Consider the following 17,059-nt stretch of genomic DNA (forward strand, 5'->3'; position numbering starts at 1 on the left):
CGTGTACCTATGATGAAAATTACAGGCCTCTCTCATCTTTTGAAGTGGGAGAACATGCACAATTGGTGGCTGACTAAATACTTTTTTTCCCCACTGTATTTGGGTGTGCGAGACTTGACATCAGAAGAGTTACAGGGTGTGTTAATTGGTGGTGTCCCATCCCTTCAGGCTGTTGGCCTGAAGTAGGAATAAATATATTTAAATAGTGGAGTATGGTAGTTATAATTATTATAATGTTTTTTTGTTTTTTTGTGAGTTTAGTATTAGATGGTAGGGTATTTGTTGTATTTTTTAAAGCAAATGATAAGGGAGTTATACTCCAGTCTAGTAGGTGGCGGTAATGCAACATTTATTGGATGCCAACCGCCGTTAAACCTCATCGAAGAATAAGGTGTTTTGTTGGTGATGCGCGCCACCAGGAAGAAGGACAGGCGCACGCGTGAAGAAGGGAATGATGGTGGGATAGGAAGGCAACGCATCAAGCTGGATGATAGCTATCGATTCCCAACAGTTCACTAGAGCTAATAGATCGTACATCACCCAAAGGTATTTGCTACTACTAGCACTGTAGCTAGTTCCCGTAGAACGACACCCTGGAACAAACAAAAATGCCGAACATTAAGATATTTAGCGGTAGCTCGCATCGGGAACTGTCTCACAAAATCGCCGACCGTCTTGGGATGGAACTCGGGAAGGTTGTGACCAAGAAATTCAGCAATCAAGAAACATGGTAAGTGTAAACTTTTAATCTATAGAAAGCTAATCTGTTTAAATCTTATGTTACAGAAAGATGAGTGAGAAACGTTACGTTAGCGTGCTGTTTCTGATGCTGCCTCGCAATGGTGCTTGGAACTTGTAGTTTGTCACGCATCACTGGCGTTCATTTTGGCGCTCAGTTTGTTGTCTTTAGGGCTAGCTACACTTCCCCATACATTTCTGGATATTGTGAGAGCTGACAACCCATACAGGCTATAACCACGATTGAATGACACGTTTTGTTAAAAACACAAGTGAAACAATTGTTACTTGCAACACTGATGCAACAAGCGGTGTACTTCTCATTCTGTGCTGTTCAGTACTTTTCTCATACCATGGTTGTATTGTCACTGAACTTAGCCAACTCCAAACTCTTCTCTTGTCACTGCACTTCTAAGGCCCTTAGCGCTAAACACCTGTAGGCTGTGTTTTCTCTGTCTCGTGATTATCCATCACCACGGGGGCCACGGGGGCCAGTATGAAAATGTATGCACTCACTAACTATTAGTCTCTCTGGATAAGAGCGTCTGCTAAATGACTAAAATGTAAAAATGTAATGCTGTGTTAGCAGAGAGCGTTGTTTAACCTGTCCTCCCCTTCACTCCTCCCCTTCCCTGGGCCCTAACAGTGTTGAGATCGGGGAGAGTGTGCGTGGAGAGGATGTCTACATCGTACAGAGCGGCTGTGGGGAGATCAATGATAATCTGATGGAGCTGCTGATTATGATCAATGCGTGTAAGATCGCCTCTGCCTCCCGGGTCACAGCGGTCATCCCCTGCTTCCCCTACGCACGGCAGGACAAGAAGGACAAGGTGGGGGTGAGGGACAGATGCCTAGTTACTTTACTGTCACACCGCCGACCACATCACCAGGGTTGGGGTCAATTCCATTTAAATTCCAGTCAATTCAGAAAGGAAACCAAATTCCATTTCCACATTTTCTTCATTGAAAAGTACTTCCTGAATTTTTATTTTGTATTTTTATTTCACCTTTATTTAACCAGGTAAGCCAGTTGAGAACACGTTCTTATTTACAACTGCGACCTGGCCAAGAAAAAAACAACTGCGATAAAAACAACAACACAGAGTTACATATGGCGTAAAACAAAACATAAAGTCAAAAATACAACAGAAAATATATATACAGTGTGTGCAAATGTAGCATGTTATGGAGGTAAGGCAATAAATAGGCCATAGTGCAAAATAATTACAATTGACTAGAATTTTTAAATGGAATTGACCCCAACCCTGCCATTAAACCACATCACTGACCAGTGACCCGACCACCCATGTTGCTGCCACTGACTGCATGGACGGACTCCAGCAGGAAGCCACATTAGATGGATGGGACTGGGAGCATGCCTGGGTTTTGTTTAGAGTTCATTTCTCACCGTTTCATTTTTGCCATCTCCACTGATTTATGTTCAGCCCATGTGTGAACTCTGAACCGAGTGAGCAGTCATTGTGGGTTCCGTTTGTATTGTTGCAGTCACCTGCCTGCCTCCATTCCTCTGATTATTTATATCAGTGCATGTTATTGTCCTTCCAATATAATGTATTGGATGTATGTATCTGCCCAAAATATACTGTTAACTTTTTGTACAGTATTACTTATCTTGGGCTTGAAGGAGCAGAGTAATTTGAATAGCCTGTCTGGTGCTTGTAGTTTAGAATAGCCTGTCTGTTGCCTGTAGTTTAGAATAGCCTGTCTGTTGCCTGTAGTTTAGAATAGCCTGTCTGTTGCCTGTAGTTTAGAATAGCCTGTCTGTTGCCTGTAGTTTAGAATAGCCTGTCTGTTGCCTGTAGTTTAGAATAGCCTGTCTGTTGCCTGTAGTTTAGAATAGCCTGTCTGTTGCCCCTTGTGGCTTAGGAAGTAAATGTAGTACAGCCAACCTTGTAGATGGAAGACTCAGCTCATATCATGTGATGTGAGCACAGCAAATGAGATGTGTGTGTGTGTGTGTGTGTGTTTGTTTGCAGAGTCGGGCGCCCATCTCAGCCAAGCTGGTGGCTAACATGCTGTCTGTGTCTGGGGCTGATCACATCATCACTATGGACCTCCACGCCTCACAGATCCAGGTCAGGAGCAGAGAGGGCACTGGGGTCTGGCAGTAGAGGTCAGGAGCAGGGAGGGCACTGGGGTCTGGCAGTAGAGGTCAGGAGCAGGGAGGGCACTGGGGTCTGGCAGTAGAGGTCAGGAGCAGGGAGGGCACTGGGGTCTGGCAGTAGAGGTCAGGAGCAGGGAGGGCACTGGGGTCTGGCAGTAGAGGTCAGGAGTAGGGAGGACACTGGGGTCTGGCAGTAGAGGTCAGGAGCAGGGAGGGCACTGGGGTCTGGCAGTAGAGGTCAGGAGCAGGGAGGGCACTGGGGTCTGGCAGTAGAGGTCAGGAGCACTGGGGTCTGGCAGTAGAGGTCAGGAGCAGGGAGGACACTGGGGTCTGGCAGTAGAGGTCAGGAGCAGGGAGGGCACTGGGGTCTGGCAGTAGAGGTCAGGAGCACTGGGGTCTGGCAGTAGAGGTCAGGAGCAGGGAGGGCACTGGGGTCTGGCAGTAGAGGTCAGGAGCAGGGAGGGCACTGGGGTCTGGCAGTAGAGGTCAGGAGCAGGGAGGGCACTGGGGTCTGGCAGTAGAGGTCAGGAGCAGGGAGGGCACTGGGGTCTGGCAGTAGAGGTTCAACCAGCCAGGCTATAGAGAGAAACTGAGTCCATCAGATGTAAATTCTTCTCTTGCGCCCTCCAATCCAACAGACACAATCAGCAAACACACACCACACATGGAGTTCTATAGGGGTTAAGTGACTTGTTCAAGGGCACAATAACTGGGGATGGTTCCTGGGATGTGAAACTGCTAAATGGCAGCCTCTGACACCTGTCTGTGTGTCTCTGGTATCTCCAGGGTTTCTTTGACATCCCAGTGGATAACCTGTATGCTGAGCCTGCTGTACTGAAGTGGATCAAGGAGAACATTGCAGAGTGGAAGACCTGCACTATCGTCTCTCCAGACGCAGGGGGTGCCAAGAGGTGAGACAGGACAGAGTAGTCAAAAAGCTTTTGGTCCGAGGGCTTTTGGCCAAAAGAAGAAATTTGACATCAGAGAGAGGGGGAGGAGACAGGAGAAAATAAATAGAGAGTGCTTGGTAAGTATGGGAACCATTGTGCATGCTAGACAACTGCTTCAAAGCACCGCTACTGCTTCAAGGACTTCAACTTTCTCTCTTTCTTACCTTAGGTGGTTTTACCCTAGAGCCATGTCTTTCTTTAACTCTGCCTTATCTGTGGAGAAATGGACTTTAGATTCACACGTTTGTGTGTCTAACTGCTCCTTCACACGAACACATCTTTAAGCGATAACAATGGACTGACTTGGTGACTGTTGTGCCTCTGTGACTTGGCTGGCTCTTAACACTGTGTATTGTATTCTGTGTGACAGAGTGACCTCCATAGCGGACAGGCTCAACGTGGACTTTGCTCTGATCCACAAAGAGAGAAAGAGGGCCAACGAGGTGGATCGCATGGTGCTGGTCGGGGACGTCACGGACCGGGTAGCCATCTTGGTGGATGACATGGCAGACACCTGTGGTACTATATGTCACGCGGCCGACAAGTAAGTAAAGTCTCACCTTATGACCTTGACTAACCTTGACACATGTATCTATGCCCAGGCAATGGGTGTCTGGGCTGAATCTTAACCATACAAAAACAAATATTAATTATGATCCTATACATTAAACTGGATCTCTGATTTGAAGTCAAGACCTTCGTATTACAGAGCTGTGGAAATACCCACCACTATTTCACATTTCACTTCTCCTTCATCTAAATGAGAGTCCTTGCAGCAAAAGTCAGTGTATCCAAACAGGTAAATGTGGCGGCGCTATAATCCCAAACAGTTTTTTAAGGAGATACTGTCCCTTCACCTTCAGGCTGATCTCAGCTGGTGCTACCAAGGTGTATGCCATCCTGACCCACGGTATCTTCTCTGGCCCGGCCATCTCCCGCATCAACAACGCCTGCTTTGAGGCTGTGGTCGTCACCAACACTATCCCTCAGGAGGAGAAGATGAAGACCTGTCCTAAGATACAGGTCAGGGGTCACAGCACTGTCCTTTGATACAGGTCAGGGGTCACAGCACTGTCCTTTGATACAGGTCAGGTGGTATATTACTATCCTAAGATGCAGGTCAGGGGTCACAGCAATGTCCTTATATACAGGTCAGGTGGTATATAAATATCCTAAGATACAGGTCAGGGGTCACAGCACTGTCCTTAGATATAGGGGTCAAAGGCTATATTACTGTCCTAAGATACAGTTCAGGGGTTAAAGGTTGTATTACTGTCCTAAGTTACAGGTCAGAGGTTATAACAGGGTCATTCACCTTAACATAATTAGACTGTCATACTGTCCGATAATGTGACGGTAGTTTAAGCTGAAATTCTGTTGTTGCTACTGTGATGATGTTTAACAACTAAGACAACGACAAGTAGTTTAAATAATCTTATTACCTAAACAGTTTAAATGGTAAAAATAATTAAAATAGTTCACTCTATAAATGAGAAAAAGCACAATGTTTCTGTTTATAAATGGTAAATAGTCTGACATGTATCCGGATGTTTCATGAACATAGTTTATTATGGATGATGTGTTATTAACCATCTGTTTCTCCTGTAGGTAATTGACATCTCTATGATCCTGGCTGAGGCCATCCGCAGGACCCACAACGGGGAATCTGTCTCCTACCTCTTTAGCCACGTCCCCTTGTAACACCACACACACACTGCCACACACATACACACCGCCTCAAACACACACACACACACACACACACACACTGAGTCACCTGGGGCACTGTTCAGGAGGACACAACACCACAGAACATTCAGATAGAACAGACATGGCCATCTCTCATGCAGAATAGGGAATGTGGGGAACAGATACGATAGTCTTTCAGGTAGAATAAGGAATGCAGAGTCAGCTCTTCATTCCATTTCTATGCCCAGTATTCTGGAATGTTTCTCATCACTGAATAGAATCCAGCCCTGCTGTTCTGTTACACCAAATAGAGGAAGAGAGGGGATGTCCTATACAAACACCAGGGTTGGGGTCGATTCCATTTCAATTCCAGTCAATTCAAGAAGTACACTGACATTCCAATTCTCTTCAATGCTTTTGAATTAGGAAAATGTGGATTTGGAATTAGGTTTACTTTCTGAATTGACTGAGATTGAAATGGAATTGCCCCCAACCCTGAGAAACACCACCATTATATTAGCATCACTCTGCTGCTAATGCTAACTAACCATGTAATAATTACATTTACATCATTTAGCAGACGCTCTTACAATTAGGATCAATGATTCATAATAATAAGTTAATTTTCAGTCCCTCTCTCACTCCTAAACAGTGGGAGCATCCCAAATGGCACCCTTTTCCTACATAGTAAACTTCTTTTGACTAGTGCCATATGGGCGCTGATCAAAAGTAGTGCACTACATGGGGAGTAGGGTGCAATTTGGGACATGTCTATGGGGGGGGAGAGTAAGCTGTAAGTGGGTGAACTCACACACACAAGTCTTTAGCTAATGTGAACAGTCTCCTCTTTTTCATAATAATGCTGTTACAATACTTCTGCTATGCTACAGAAAGAGGGTGAGATAGATGGTTGGATGGAATGGAGAACGGTTGGATGGGATGAGGGGAGAACGGCTCATAATAATGGCCAGAACGGAGCAAATGGAATGGCATTAAACACCTGGAAAACATGTTTGATGTATTTGATACCATTCTACCTATTCCACTCCAGTCATTACCACAAGGCCGTCCTCCCCATTTAACCTGCCACCAACCTCCTGTGCTTCAGGTGTTTTATTATTTTAGTCTTCATTTAATTTTATCAGTTTGAAAGATGAGGTCATAATAAGTTAAGTGAATCAGAATGAGCTATAGTTTACAGTGCCTCTGATGTTCCTCTGGGTGATTCCACATAGTCTGTAGAGACTTAAGTCTTTTAAAGGGGCAATCCAGGATTGATACTTCTATTTTGGGGCTTCTAAATTAATTATATATAGCCACTGATTCTTGAAGTATATAACTTATAAATGCCTCGTACATGATCTGCATCCCTACCTCTGTCTAGGAATTTGAGAGTGGGTGCATTCCTCCAACCCCATTCCTCAGCTGTTGACCTAAACAAGTAGCAGGGTGACCGCTTTTCGAATCGCGGATTGCTCCTCTTAAGACTATTGGGAATCATTCTTTCAGTGTGGGTGCAGAGGAGGCAGGTTTTGCTCTTTGAGCTTGTCGTTTTGAAGCTGTTGGTTTCTAGCTGGGGGTTTTAGCTCTGCAGGATGGAGCTTCCTAGAAAACACAAGTCTTTATCTGCAATTTTACATTTTATTTACTTTTTTGTTTTTTCAATAACATTTGTATAATAAACTCTCGAAAGAGTGGTATCTGTCTGACTTTAAAGTTTCATGTATGTGCTTATATTCTGATTTTGACTTGTTTAACATAAGGTGAATCAGTGCACCAAATATCTGATGGCTGAATGTGATCTTATTAAAGAGATGGTGAAAACGAATGAAGCCTGGATTCTGTTTATTAGGCGATCCAAATATCCATGTACTACTAAACTACTGTATATGGAATTGTTTAAAGAAGGTCATACCAAGGATCATTTTGCTATTTGATTTTGAATTCCCCCCCCCCCCCCCCCCCCCTTTTACATGTATTTAGCCCCTCGTTTTTGGCACTAAACAGTCTCCATATATACTTCCATTCATTTTTTCAACTGGTACCGGGGGACCTTCAGACAAGTCTTAGAGCAAAACCACCAACATGTAGGTGTTCATGAGTCTCACCTTTCCACCGATGGGTCATATTAGTGTGTAGCCCCAACGGTTCGGGCCCTACCGATGGGTCATATTAGTGTGTAGCCCCAACGGTTCGGGCCCTACCGATGGGTCATATTAGTATGTAGCCCCAACGGTTCGGGCCCTACCGATGGGTCATATTAGTGTGTAGCCCCAACGGTTCGGGCCCTACAGACAGAAGTTGTCAGATCGGCTGTACGGACTTCAGAGTCCCAAGGCACTCCTGTAGCTCAGTTGGTAGAGCATGTCACTTGCAACGCCAGAGTTGTGGGTTCGATTCCCACGGGGGGGGGGCAGTATGAAAATGTATGCACTCACTAACTGTAAGTCGCTCTGGATAAGAGCGTCTGCTAAACGACTAAAATGTAAAAAAAAAATGTCATAGAGCACAATGGAGAACACCATCTGTTCATAGGAGTCTCATCTTTCCATAAAGGAGTCATAATTTGTACCGGTAGACCAAACTGTTCGGACACTACAGAAGATTTTGTGAGAAGATAACTCTATTACTCTATTACGTGGTCCTCTGTAGCTCAGCTGGTAGAGCACGGCGCTTGTAACGCCAAGGTAGTGGGTTCGATCCCCGGGACCACCCATACACAAAAATGTATGCACGCATGACTGTAAGTCGCTTTGGATAAAAGCGTCTGCTAAATGGCATATTATTATTATTATTATTACTCTGTGACATCCGGATGCGGGGGATTGAGACACATCCAATGCAAAACCACAGATATCTCTAGCTTAAACTAATGGATAAAAAAATATATAATAACGATTACTGTAATTAGATTTCCGAGGGGAGCGGGAATTGGCCTTAGGGGGTTGTTAATCGATCAGCCAACAATCGGGTCTTCTGTGATAAACGCTCCCTGCCCGACATTGATTGATAGGTGATGCTGTCCAATCCATGGAAATTCATCCAATGGTAATTCTAGGAGGGGCGGGAACCCCCAACCCCGCAATGACAACAGTAGTGCTCCCTACACCGTTATTTCCTGTCGGTGTTGTAATTAATTATTCTTTACCCCATACAACACATATTGTATTTAGTAGATATTTTCCATTCATTATCTTAGGCGTAGTCGGTTTATACTTGCGTACACCCTCCACTACACCACTGGCCCTTTGTGTTTTACAAAAAGTGCACTCTCCTACATGAGTGCGCTGGTATTACGGTTGCTGTCCTTTCAGAATCACGAACCTGTCACACACTGAATGACTATAAGTTCACCACTGCGCAAACATGTCTATAATAGATAAGGCTGTTAAGATATTAATGTTTCAAGAAAGGAATGTATATATTTGGCCTGGCGAAGTGGTTTTATGCGCTGACTGAATGGAAACTGATCATTATTAGTGTTTTACTCCGCTGGTCTCGGCTGGTCTCGGGAAGAAATTACGAGTCCTCACTGTCCGAGACCGAGTCAAGACCGAGTACAAATGTATCCGAGTCAAGACTGAGACACTCAATATGTGGTCTCGACTCGAGACCAGACTCTACACCGAGACCGGTCTCGAGTACTGCAACACTGGCAGACGGGCATGCTGTTGGCAAGGATTTAATTCATTTCGCTCGTGCATCTTGCACAGGTGATTTCAGTGGTGTAAAATACTTAAGTAAAAATACTTTTTGGGGGTATCTGTACTTTACTTTACTCTTTCTATTTTTTTACGACTTTGACTTTGACTTCAATACATTTCTAAAGAAAATGATGTACTTTTTACTCCATACATTTTCCTTGACACCCAAAAGAACACTTACATTTTGAATGCTTAGCAGGACAGGAAAATGGTCTAATTCACACACTTATATCATTTACATTTCAGTCATTTAGCAGACGCTCTTATCCAGAGCGACTTACAGTTAGATCAAGAGAACATCCCTGTGTAAGGGATCGGGGGTTGGCAGGGTCTAGACAGAGTCTGACACTTCCCCGATCTACAGAGAGGGGGAGTCATCAGACTCGATCTGGTTCACCTGAGTTCTGAGCACACCTGTCAGTAATTAGTGTAGGATTTAACGGCCCATCAACATCTCAGTCAAGCCTCACAACAGCAAAAGACCTACGCCGACCGACGCCGGAGACCTACTCCCACTTATCAACCCGGGCAACGAGTGTGGCTGTCTACCCGAGACCTGCGGTTCCGACGGAGCTGCAAGAAGCTCCAACCCAGGTACATTGGTCCTTTCAAAGTTCAGAGACGTATTAACCCTGTCACCTACCGTCTGTTACTCCCTCGACACTACAGGATAAACCCTACGTTCCACGTCTCCCTGTTGAAACCTGTCCATTATAGCCCGATGTATCCACCAATCGCTCAACAACCTACTACACCACCTTTGGAGGATGAACAGGACACCACCTATACAGTCCACGAGATACTGGAGTCAAGACGGAGATGAGGGGGCATCGAATATCTCGTGGACTGGGAGGGATATGGACCTGAGGAACGGTCCTGGGTTCCGGCTAAGGACATACTGGATCCCGCTCTCAAGGCCACTTTCCACGCTGAGCACCCAGATCATCCAGGACCCTGACCCAGAGGAAGACCACCCGGTAGAGGTAGAAGGCCGTCAGGAGCCGGCCCTGGGGAGGGGGATACTGTAAGGGATCGGGGGTTGGCAGGGTCTAGACAGAGTCTGACACTTCCCCGATCTACAGAGAGGGGGAGTCATCAGACTCGATCTGGTTCACCTGAGTTCTGAGCACACCTGTCAGTAATTAGTGTAGGATTTAAGGTGTGCTCAGAAGCTCAGTCGGCGCGAGGTATTGTTCCATTGTGACTTGCTAAGCGTTTTGTTCCGAGAGAGAGAGAGAGTTTGTTGTTTTTGATTACCCGTGTATCCGACCTGTGCCTTGTTGTTTGACTCCCCGAATTGCTTAATCCTCTGCTTGTCTACCCCAGTGATTACCGTCCTCTGATCCTGTGCCTGTGCCCTCGACTACGACTAAGCCCGCTCCATTGGTACCTCTGCCTGTCTATGCCTGGCCCGGTTTTGACCACAGCCCGCCCGACCACGATTAAGCTATTCCCTTGTCTGTACTCTAATAAAGCATCGCTATTCTGCGATTGGATCTTACCACTCTGTCCGAGTATTCATTACAGAATACCTCGCCATTACCATGGATCCAGCGGAATTACAGAGGCGATGGGAGATACAGGAGAAACGGATGGATGAACTCCTACAGCTACTCAACGCTGGTGCGGCTGAAGGCACCACCCCGAGCACGGTCAGTCCTCGTCATGCACCTCCGATTTCTCTACCTACAAGGTACGACGGGGAACCTGGCAAATGTCAGGGGTTTCTACTCCAGACGTCCCTGTATATGTCGTATAATCGTACTATGTTTTCCGATGACCGTAGCAGGGTGGATTTCATGACTTCTCTGCTAACGGGAAGAGCACTGGATTGGGCTACTGCGCTTTGGGCAGCTGAGGTCCCTGAGTTGAATGCGGAAGTTCAGTTCAAGAGACTGTTTCAAGAGGTGTTCGACCACCCAGTATCTGGGCGTAGTGTGGGAGACCAACTATGCGAACTTCAGCAGGGCCGTCGCACAGTAGCTGACTACGCTTTAGAGTTCCGTACTATAGCAGCCGGTAGCGGATGGAGCGAGACTGCTTTGCTCACAGTTTTCCGAAGAGGGCTGCGCAAAGACGTACAGACTGAGTTGGCTTGTCAAGGAGATATCACTGCGCTACATGAGTTTATCAAAATAGCCATCTCTATTGATAATCTTATAGTGCAACACAAGGCATCCACAGTCCGGGAGTCCTCGATCACTGGTCCTATGCAATCGACAGAGCGGAGGAGAGAATCTGAGGAGGAACCTATGCAACTGGGACGGTCACCTCTACAAGGTTCGGTGAGACAACAACGTCGGCAAGACGGACTATACCTGTATTGTGGTCAGTCGGGTCATTTCGTTCGTCAATGTCCGGTACGACCTAACCGTACATCAGGATATCGCTTCGGAACTGCCAAACCGGTGAGTGAGAATCAAGTTTTGAACATTACATCGAAACAAATGTATGTGCCAGTTACCTTATCTGTCGGAGAGAAAGTGCGCAGGTTGGAAGGACTTATTGATTCCGGAGCGGCTGCCAGCTTTCTGGATATGGGTCTTGCTGAGGAGTTGGGAGTTCAACTTATCCCAATTCAACCTCCCCTGCGAGTCAACGCGCTAGACGGTGAGCCCATGGGCACTGGGTTCATTACGCACCGTACAGAGGTAATCAAGTTACAAGTGGGCTCCATACACCAGGAGAACATCTTTTTTTTCGTCATCTCCGCTCCACGGGAGCCACTAGTTCTCGGCCACCCCTGGCTCGTCCTCCATGATCCGGTCATCTCCTGGAAATCTGGCGATATCACAGCTTGGAGTTGGAGCCGTGTTATCCCAACGCCAAGGTGAGCCGCCTAAATCACGACCCTGTGCTTTCTTTTCAAGGAAACTGAATTCTGCCGAGCAGAACTATGACGTGGGTAATCGGGAATTACTGGCGGTGAAGTTAGCACTGGAGGAGTGGAGACATTGGTTGGAGGGAGCAGAGCATCCGTTCCAAGTGCTCACGGACCACCGCAACCTGGAGTATCTTCACAGTGCCAAACGACTGAACTCCCGACAGGCAAGGTGGTCTTTATTCTTCAACCGTTTCCGATTCACTGTCTCTTATATCCCCGGGTCCAAGAATGGTAAGGCGGACGCGCTTTCCCGACGGTTCGAGCGCACGGAAAGACCCGTGGAGCCAGAACCTATTCTCCCCATGAGTTACCGTGCTGGTCCGGTGAGGTGGGCTATTGATGACACGATTCAGGAGAGCTTACAAGCGGAACCAGCCCCTCCAGAAACCCCGGGGTCTAAGGTGTTTGTGCCAGCTCCTCTTCGACCTCAACTGATGGAATGGTGCCACACGTCGCTGGGATCTGGTCATCCCGGAATCACTCGAACTACACGACTCATCAGCCGAAAATACTGGTGGGATTCCCTCACAGATGACGTCAGAGACTATGTCTTATCCTGTCCAGTATGTGCTCAGTCCAAGGTACCTCGTGCACTACCGGAGGGTAAGCTGATGCCATTGCCAACTCCTCAACGACCATGGTCGCACATTGCTATGGACTTTGTTACCGACCTACCAGAATCAGAGGGCCATACTGTAATTCTCGTGGTCATCGATCGTTTCTCCAAGATGTGCCGGTTAGTACCCATGACCCGTTTGCCTAACGCCACTCAGATGGCTGAGACTATGTTTACCCAGGTGTTCCGGCAGTTTGGTGTCCCGGAGGATATTGTTTCCGACCGGGGACCCCAGTTTGTATCCCGGGTATGGAAGGCCTTCTGCGAACGCTTGGGCATCTCGGTTAGCCTAACCTCCGGATATCATCCCCAGGCCAATGGGCAGACAGAACGGCTCAACCAGGAAATTGGGAAATATCTACGGCAACAATGTTCGCGGCAGCTGCAAGAGTGGAGTCGATTCCTTCCTTGGGTAGAGTATGCTCAGAACTCACTCATTCACACCTCCCTACGCTTAACGCCCTTCCAGTGTGTTCTAGGGTATCAACCCCCCCTGTTCCCGTGGGATACCGCATCAGGGATGGTACCGGCGGTGGACGAGTGGTTCCGTCGGAGTGCGCAGGTCTGGGAGACGGCCCATCAACATCTCAGTCAAGCCTCACAACAGCAAAAGACCTACGCCGACCGACGCCGGAGACCTACTCCCACTTATCAACCCGGGCAACGAGTGTGGCTGTCTACCCGAGACCTGCGGTTCCGACGGAGCTGCAAGAAGCTCCAACCCAGGTACATTGGTCCTTTCAAAGTTCAGAGACGTATTAACCCTGTCACCTACCGTCTGTTACTCCCTCGACACTACAGGATAAACCCTACGTTCCACGTCTCCCTGTTGAAACCTGTCCATTATAGCCCGATGTATCCACCAATCGCTCAACAACCTACTACACCACCTTTGGAGGATGAACAGGACACCACCTATACAGTCCACGAGATACTGGAGTCAAGACGGAGACGAGGGGGCATCGAATATCTCGTGGACTGGGAGGGATATGGACCTGAGGAACGGTCCTGGGTTCCGGCTAAGGACATACTGGATCCCGCTCTCAAGGCCACTTTCCACGCTGAGCACCCAGATCATCCAGGACCCCGACCCAGAGGAAGACCACCCGGTAGAGGTAGAAGGCCGTCAGGAGCCGGCCCTGGGGAGGGGGATACTGTAAGGGATCGGGGGTTGGCAGGGTCTAGACAGAGTCTGACACTTCCCCGATCTACAGAGAGGGGGAGTCATCAGACTCGATCTGGTTCACCTGAGTTCTGAGCACACCTGTCAGTAATTAGTGTAGGATTTAACGGCCCATCAACATCTCAGTCAAGCCTCACAACAGCAAAAGACCTACGCCGACCGACGCCGGAGACCTACTCCCACTTATCAACCCGGGCAACGAGTGTGGCTGTCTACCCGAGACCTGCGGTTCCGACGGAGCTGCAAGAAGCTCCAACCCAGGTACATTGGTCCTTTCAAAGTTCAGAGACGTATTAACCCTGTCACCTACCGTCTGTTACTCCCTCGACACTACAGGATAAACCCTACGTTCCACGTCTCCCTGTTGAAACCTGTCCATTATAGCCCGATGTATCCACCAATCGCTCAACAACCTACTACACCACCTTTGGAGGATGAACAGGACACCACCTATACAGTCCACGAGATACTGGAGTCAAGACGGAGATGAGGGGGCATCGAATATCTCGTGGACTGGGAGGGATATGGACCTGAGGAACGGTCCTGGGTTCCGGCTAAGGACATACTGGATCCCGCTCTCAAGGCCACTTTCCACGCTGAGCACCCAGATCATCCAGGACCCTGACCCAGAGGAAGACCACCCGGTAGAGGTAGAAGGCCGTCAGGAGCCGGCCCTGGGGAGGGGGATACTGTAAGGGATCGGGGGTTGGCAGGGTCTAGACAGAGTCTGACACTTCCCCGATCTACAGAGAGGGGGAGTCATCAGACTCGATCTGGTTCACCTGAGTTCTGAGCACACCTGTCAGTAATTAGTGTAGGATTTAAGGTGTGCTCAGAAGCTCAGTCGGCGCGAGGTATTGTTCCATTGTGACTTGCTAAGCGTTTTGTTCCGAGAGAGAGAGAGAGTTTGTTGTTTTTGATTACCCGTGTATCCGACCTGTGCCTTGTTGTTTGACTCCCCGAATTGCTTAATCCTCTGCTTGTCTACCCCAGTGATTACCGTCCTCTGATCCTGTGCCTGTGCCCTCGACTACGACTAAGCCCGCTCCATTGGTATCTCTGCCTGTCTATGCCTGGCCCGGTTTTGACCACAGCCCGCCCGACCACGATTAAGCTATTCCCTTGTCTGTACTCTAATAAAGCATCGCTATTCTGCGATTGGATCTTACCACTCTGTCCGAGTATTCATTACAGAATACCTCGCCATTACCATGGATCCAGCGGAATTACAGAGGCGATGGGAGATACAGGAGAAACGGATGGATGAACTCCTACAGCTACTCAACGCTGGTGCGGCTGAAGGCACCACCCCGAGCACGGTCAGTCCTCGTCATGCACCTCCGATTTCTCTACCTACAAGGTACGACGGGGAACCTGGCAAATGTCAGGGGTTTCTACTCCAGACGTCCCTGTATATGTCGTATAATCGTACTATGTTTTCCGATGACCGTAGCAGGGTGGATTTCATGACTTCTCTGCTAACGGGAAGAGCACTGGATTGGGCTACTGCGCTTTGGGCAGCTGAGGTCCCTGAGTTGAATGCGGAAGTTCAGTTCAAGAGACTGTTTCAAGAGGTGTTCGACCACCCAGTATCTGGGCGTAGTGTGGGAGACCAACTATGCGAACTTCAGCAGGGCCGTCGCACAGTAGCTGACTACGCTTTAGAGTTCCGTACTATAGCAGCCGGTAGCGGATGGAGCGAGACTGCTTTGCTCACAGTTTTCCGAAGAGGGCTGCGCAAAGACGTACAGACTGAGTTGGCTTGTCGAGGAGATATCACTGCGCTACATGAGTTTATCAAAATAGCCATCTCTATTGATAATCTTATAGTGCAACACAAGGCATCCACAGTCCGGGAGTCCTCGATCACTGGTCCTATGCAATCGACAGAGCGGAGGAGAGAATCTGAGGAGGAACCTATGCAACTGGGACGGTCACCTCTACAAGGTTCGGTGAGACAACAACGTCGGCAAGACGGACTATACCTGTATTGTGGTCAGTCGGGTCATTTCGTTCGTCAATGTCCGGTACGACCTAACCGTACATCAGGATATCGCTTCGGAACTGCCAAACCGGTGAGTGAGAATCAAGTTTTGAACATTACATCGAAACAAATGTATGTGCCAGTTACCTTATCTGTCGGCTAGAAAGTGCGCAGGTTGGAAGGACTTATTGATTCCGGAGCGGCTGCCAGCTTTCTGGATATGGGTCTTGCTGAGGAGTTGGGAGTTCAACTTATCCCAATTCAACCTCCCCTGCGAGTCAACGCGCTAGACGGTGAGCCCATGGGCACTGGGTTCATTACGCACCGTACAGAGGTAATCAAGTTACAAGTGGGCTCCATACACCAGGAGAACATCTTTTTTTTCGTCATCTCCGCTCCACGGGAGCCACTAGTTCTCGGCCACCCCTGGCTCGTCCTCCATGATCCGGTCATCTCCTGGAAATCTGGCGATATCACAGCTTGGAGTTGGAGCCGTGTTATCCCAACGCCAAGGTGAGCCGCCTAAATCACGACCCTGTGCTTTCTTTTCAAGGAAACTGAATTCTGCCGAGCAGAACTATGACGTGGGTAATCGGGAATTACTGGCGGTGAAGTTAGCACTGGAGGAGTGGAGACATTGGTTGGAGGGAGCAGAGCATCCGTTCCAAGTGCTCACGGACCACCGCAACCTGGAGTATCTTCACAGTGCCAAACGACTGAACTCCCGACAGGCAAGGTGGTCTTTATTCTTCAACCGTTTCCGATTCACTGTCTCTTATATCCCCGGGTCCAAGAATGGTAAGGCGGACGCGCTTTCCCGACGGTTCGAGCGCACGGAAAGACCCGTGGAGCCAGAACCTATTCTCCCCATGAGTTACCGTGCTGGTCCGGTGAGGTGGGCTATTGATGACACGATTCAGGAGAGCTTACAAGCGGAACCAGCCCCTCCAGAAACCCCGGGGTCTAAGGTGTTTGTGCCAGCTCCTCTTCGACCTCAACTGATGGAATGGTGCCACACGTCGCTGGGATCTGGTCATCCCGGAATCACTCGAACTACACGACTCATCAGCCGAAAATACTGGTGGGATTCCCTCACAGATGACGTCAGAGACTATGTCTTATCCTGTCCAGTATGTGCTCAGTCCAAGGTACCTCGTGCACTACCGGAGGGTAAGCTGATGCCATT

General features: G+C 48.2%; 1 protein-coding gene across 2 annotated transcripts; it reads left to right on the top strand.

Moving 5' to 3' along the window:
* Positions 1-429: 429 nt before the first annotated feature.
* Positions 430-7,330, top strand: LOC311118729 (ribose-phosphate pyrophosphokinase 1-like). Of its 2 annotated transcripts, none has more exons than XM_084193512.1 (7): positions 430-730; positions 1,385-1,568; positions 2,736-2,834; positions 3,650-3,774; positions 4,184-4,357; positions 4,677-4,836; positions 5,422-7,330. In XM_084193512.1, exons 1-7 carry the CDS (start codon positions 609-611, stop codon positions 5,512-5,514), a joined length of 957 nt encoding a protein of 318 aa, XP_084049638.1. In that variant the 5' UTR covers positions 430-608; the 3' UTR covers positions 5,515-7,330. The 2 variants fall into 2 exon arrangements, with proteins under 2 accessions (XP_084049638.1, XP_084049637.1); XM_084193511.1 differs by having other exon boundaries at positions 434-730; positions 1,385-1,574.
* Positions 7,331-17,059: the final 9,729 nt, after the last annotated feature.

The sequence above is a fragment of the Coregonus lavaretus genome (genome assembly GCF_964263955.1).
Source record: "Coregonus lavaretus genome assembly, contig: HAP1_SCAFFOLD_846, whole genome shotgun sequence".
In the NCBI taxonomy this organism is placed as follows: Eukaryota; Metazoa; Chordata; class Actinopteri; order Salmoniformes; family Salmonidae; genus Coregonus; species Coregonus lavaretus.

What these genes read in the sequence shown, in the direction of transcription:
- LOC311118729 (XM_084193511.1), top strand. Translation starts at nt 609, where the DNA reads ATGCCGAACATTAAGATATTTAGCGGTAGCTCGCATCGGGAACTGTCT. An exon ending in TTCAGCAATCAAGAAACATG is followed by an intron (nt 731 to 1,384) that starts GTAAGTGTAAAC and finishes GGGCCCTAACAG; the next exon opens with TGTTGAGATCGGGGAGAGTG. An exon ending in TCCACGCCTCACAGATCCAG is followed by an intron (nt 2,835 to 3,649) that starts GTCAGGAGCAGA and finishes TGGTATCTCCAG; the next exon opens with GGTTTCTTTGACATCCCAGT.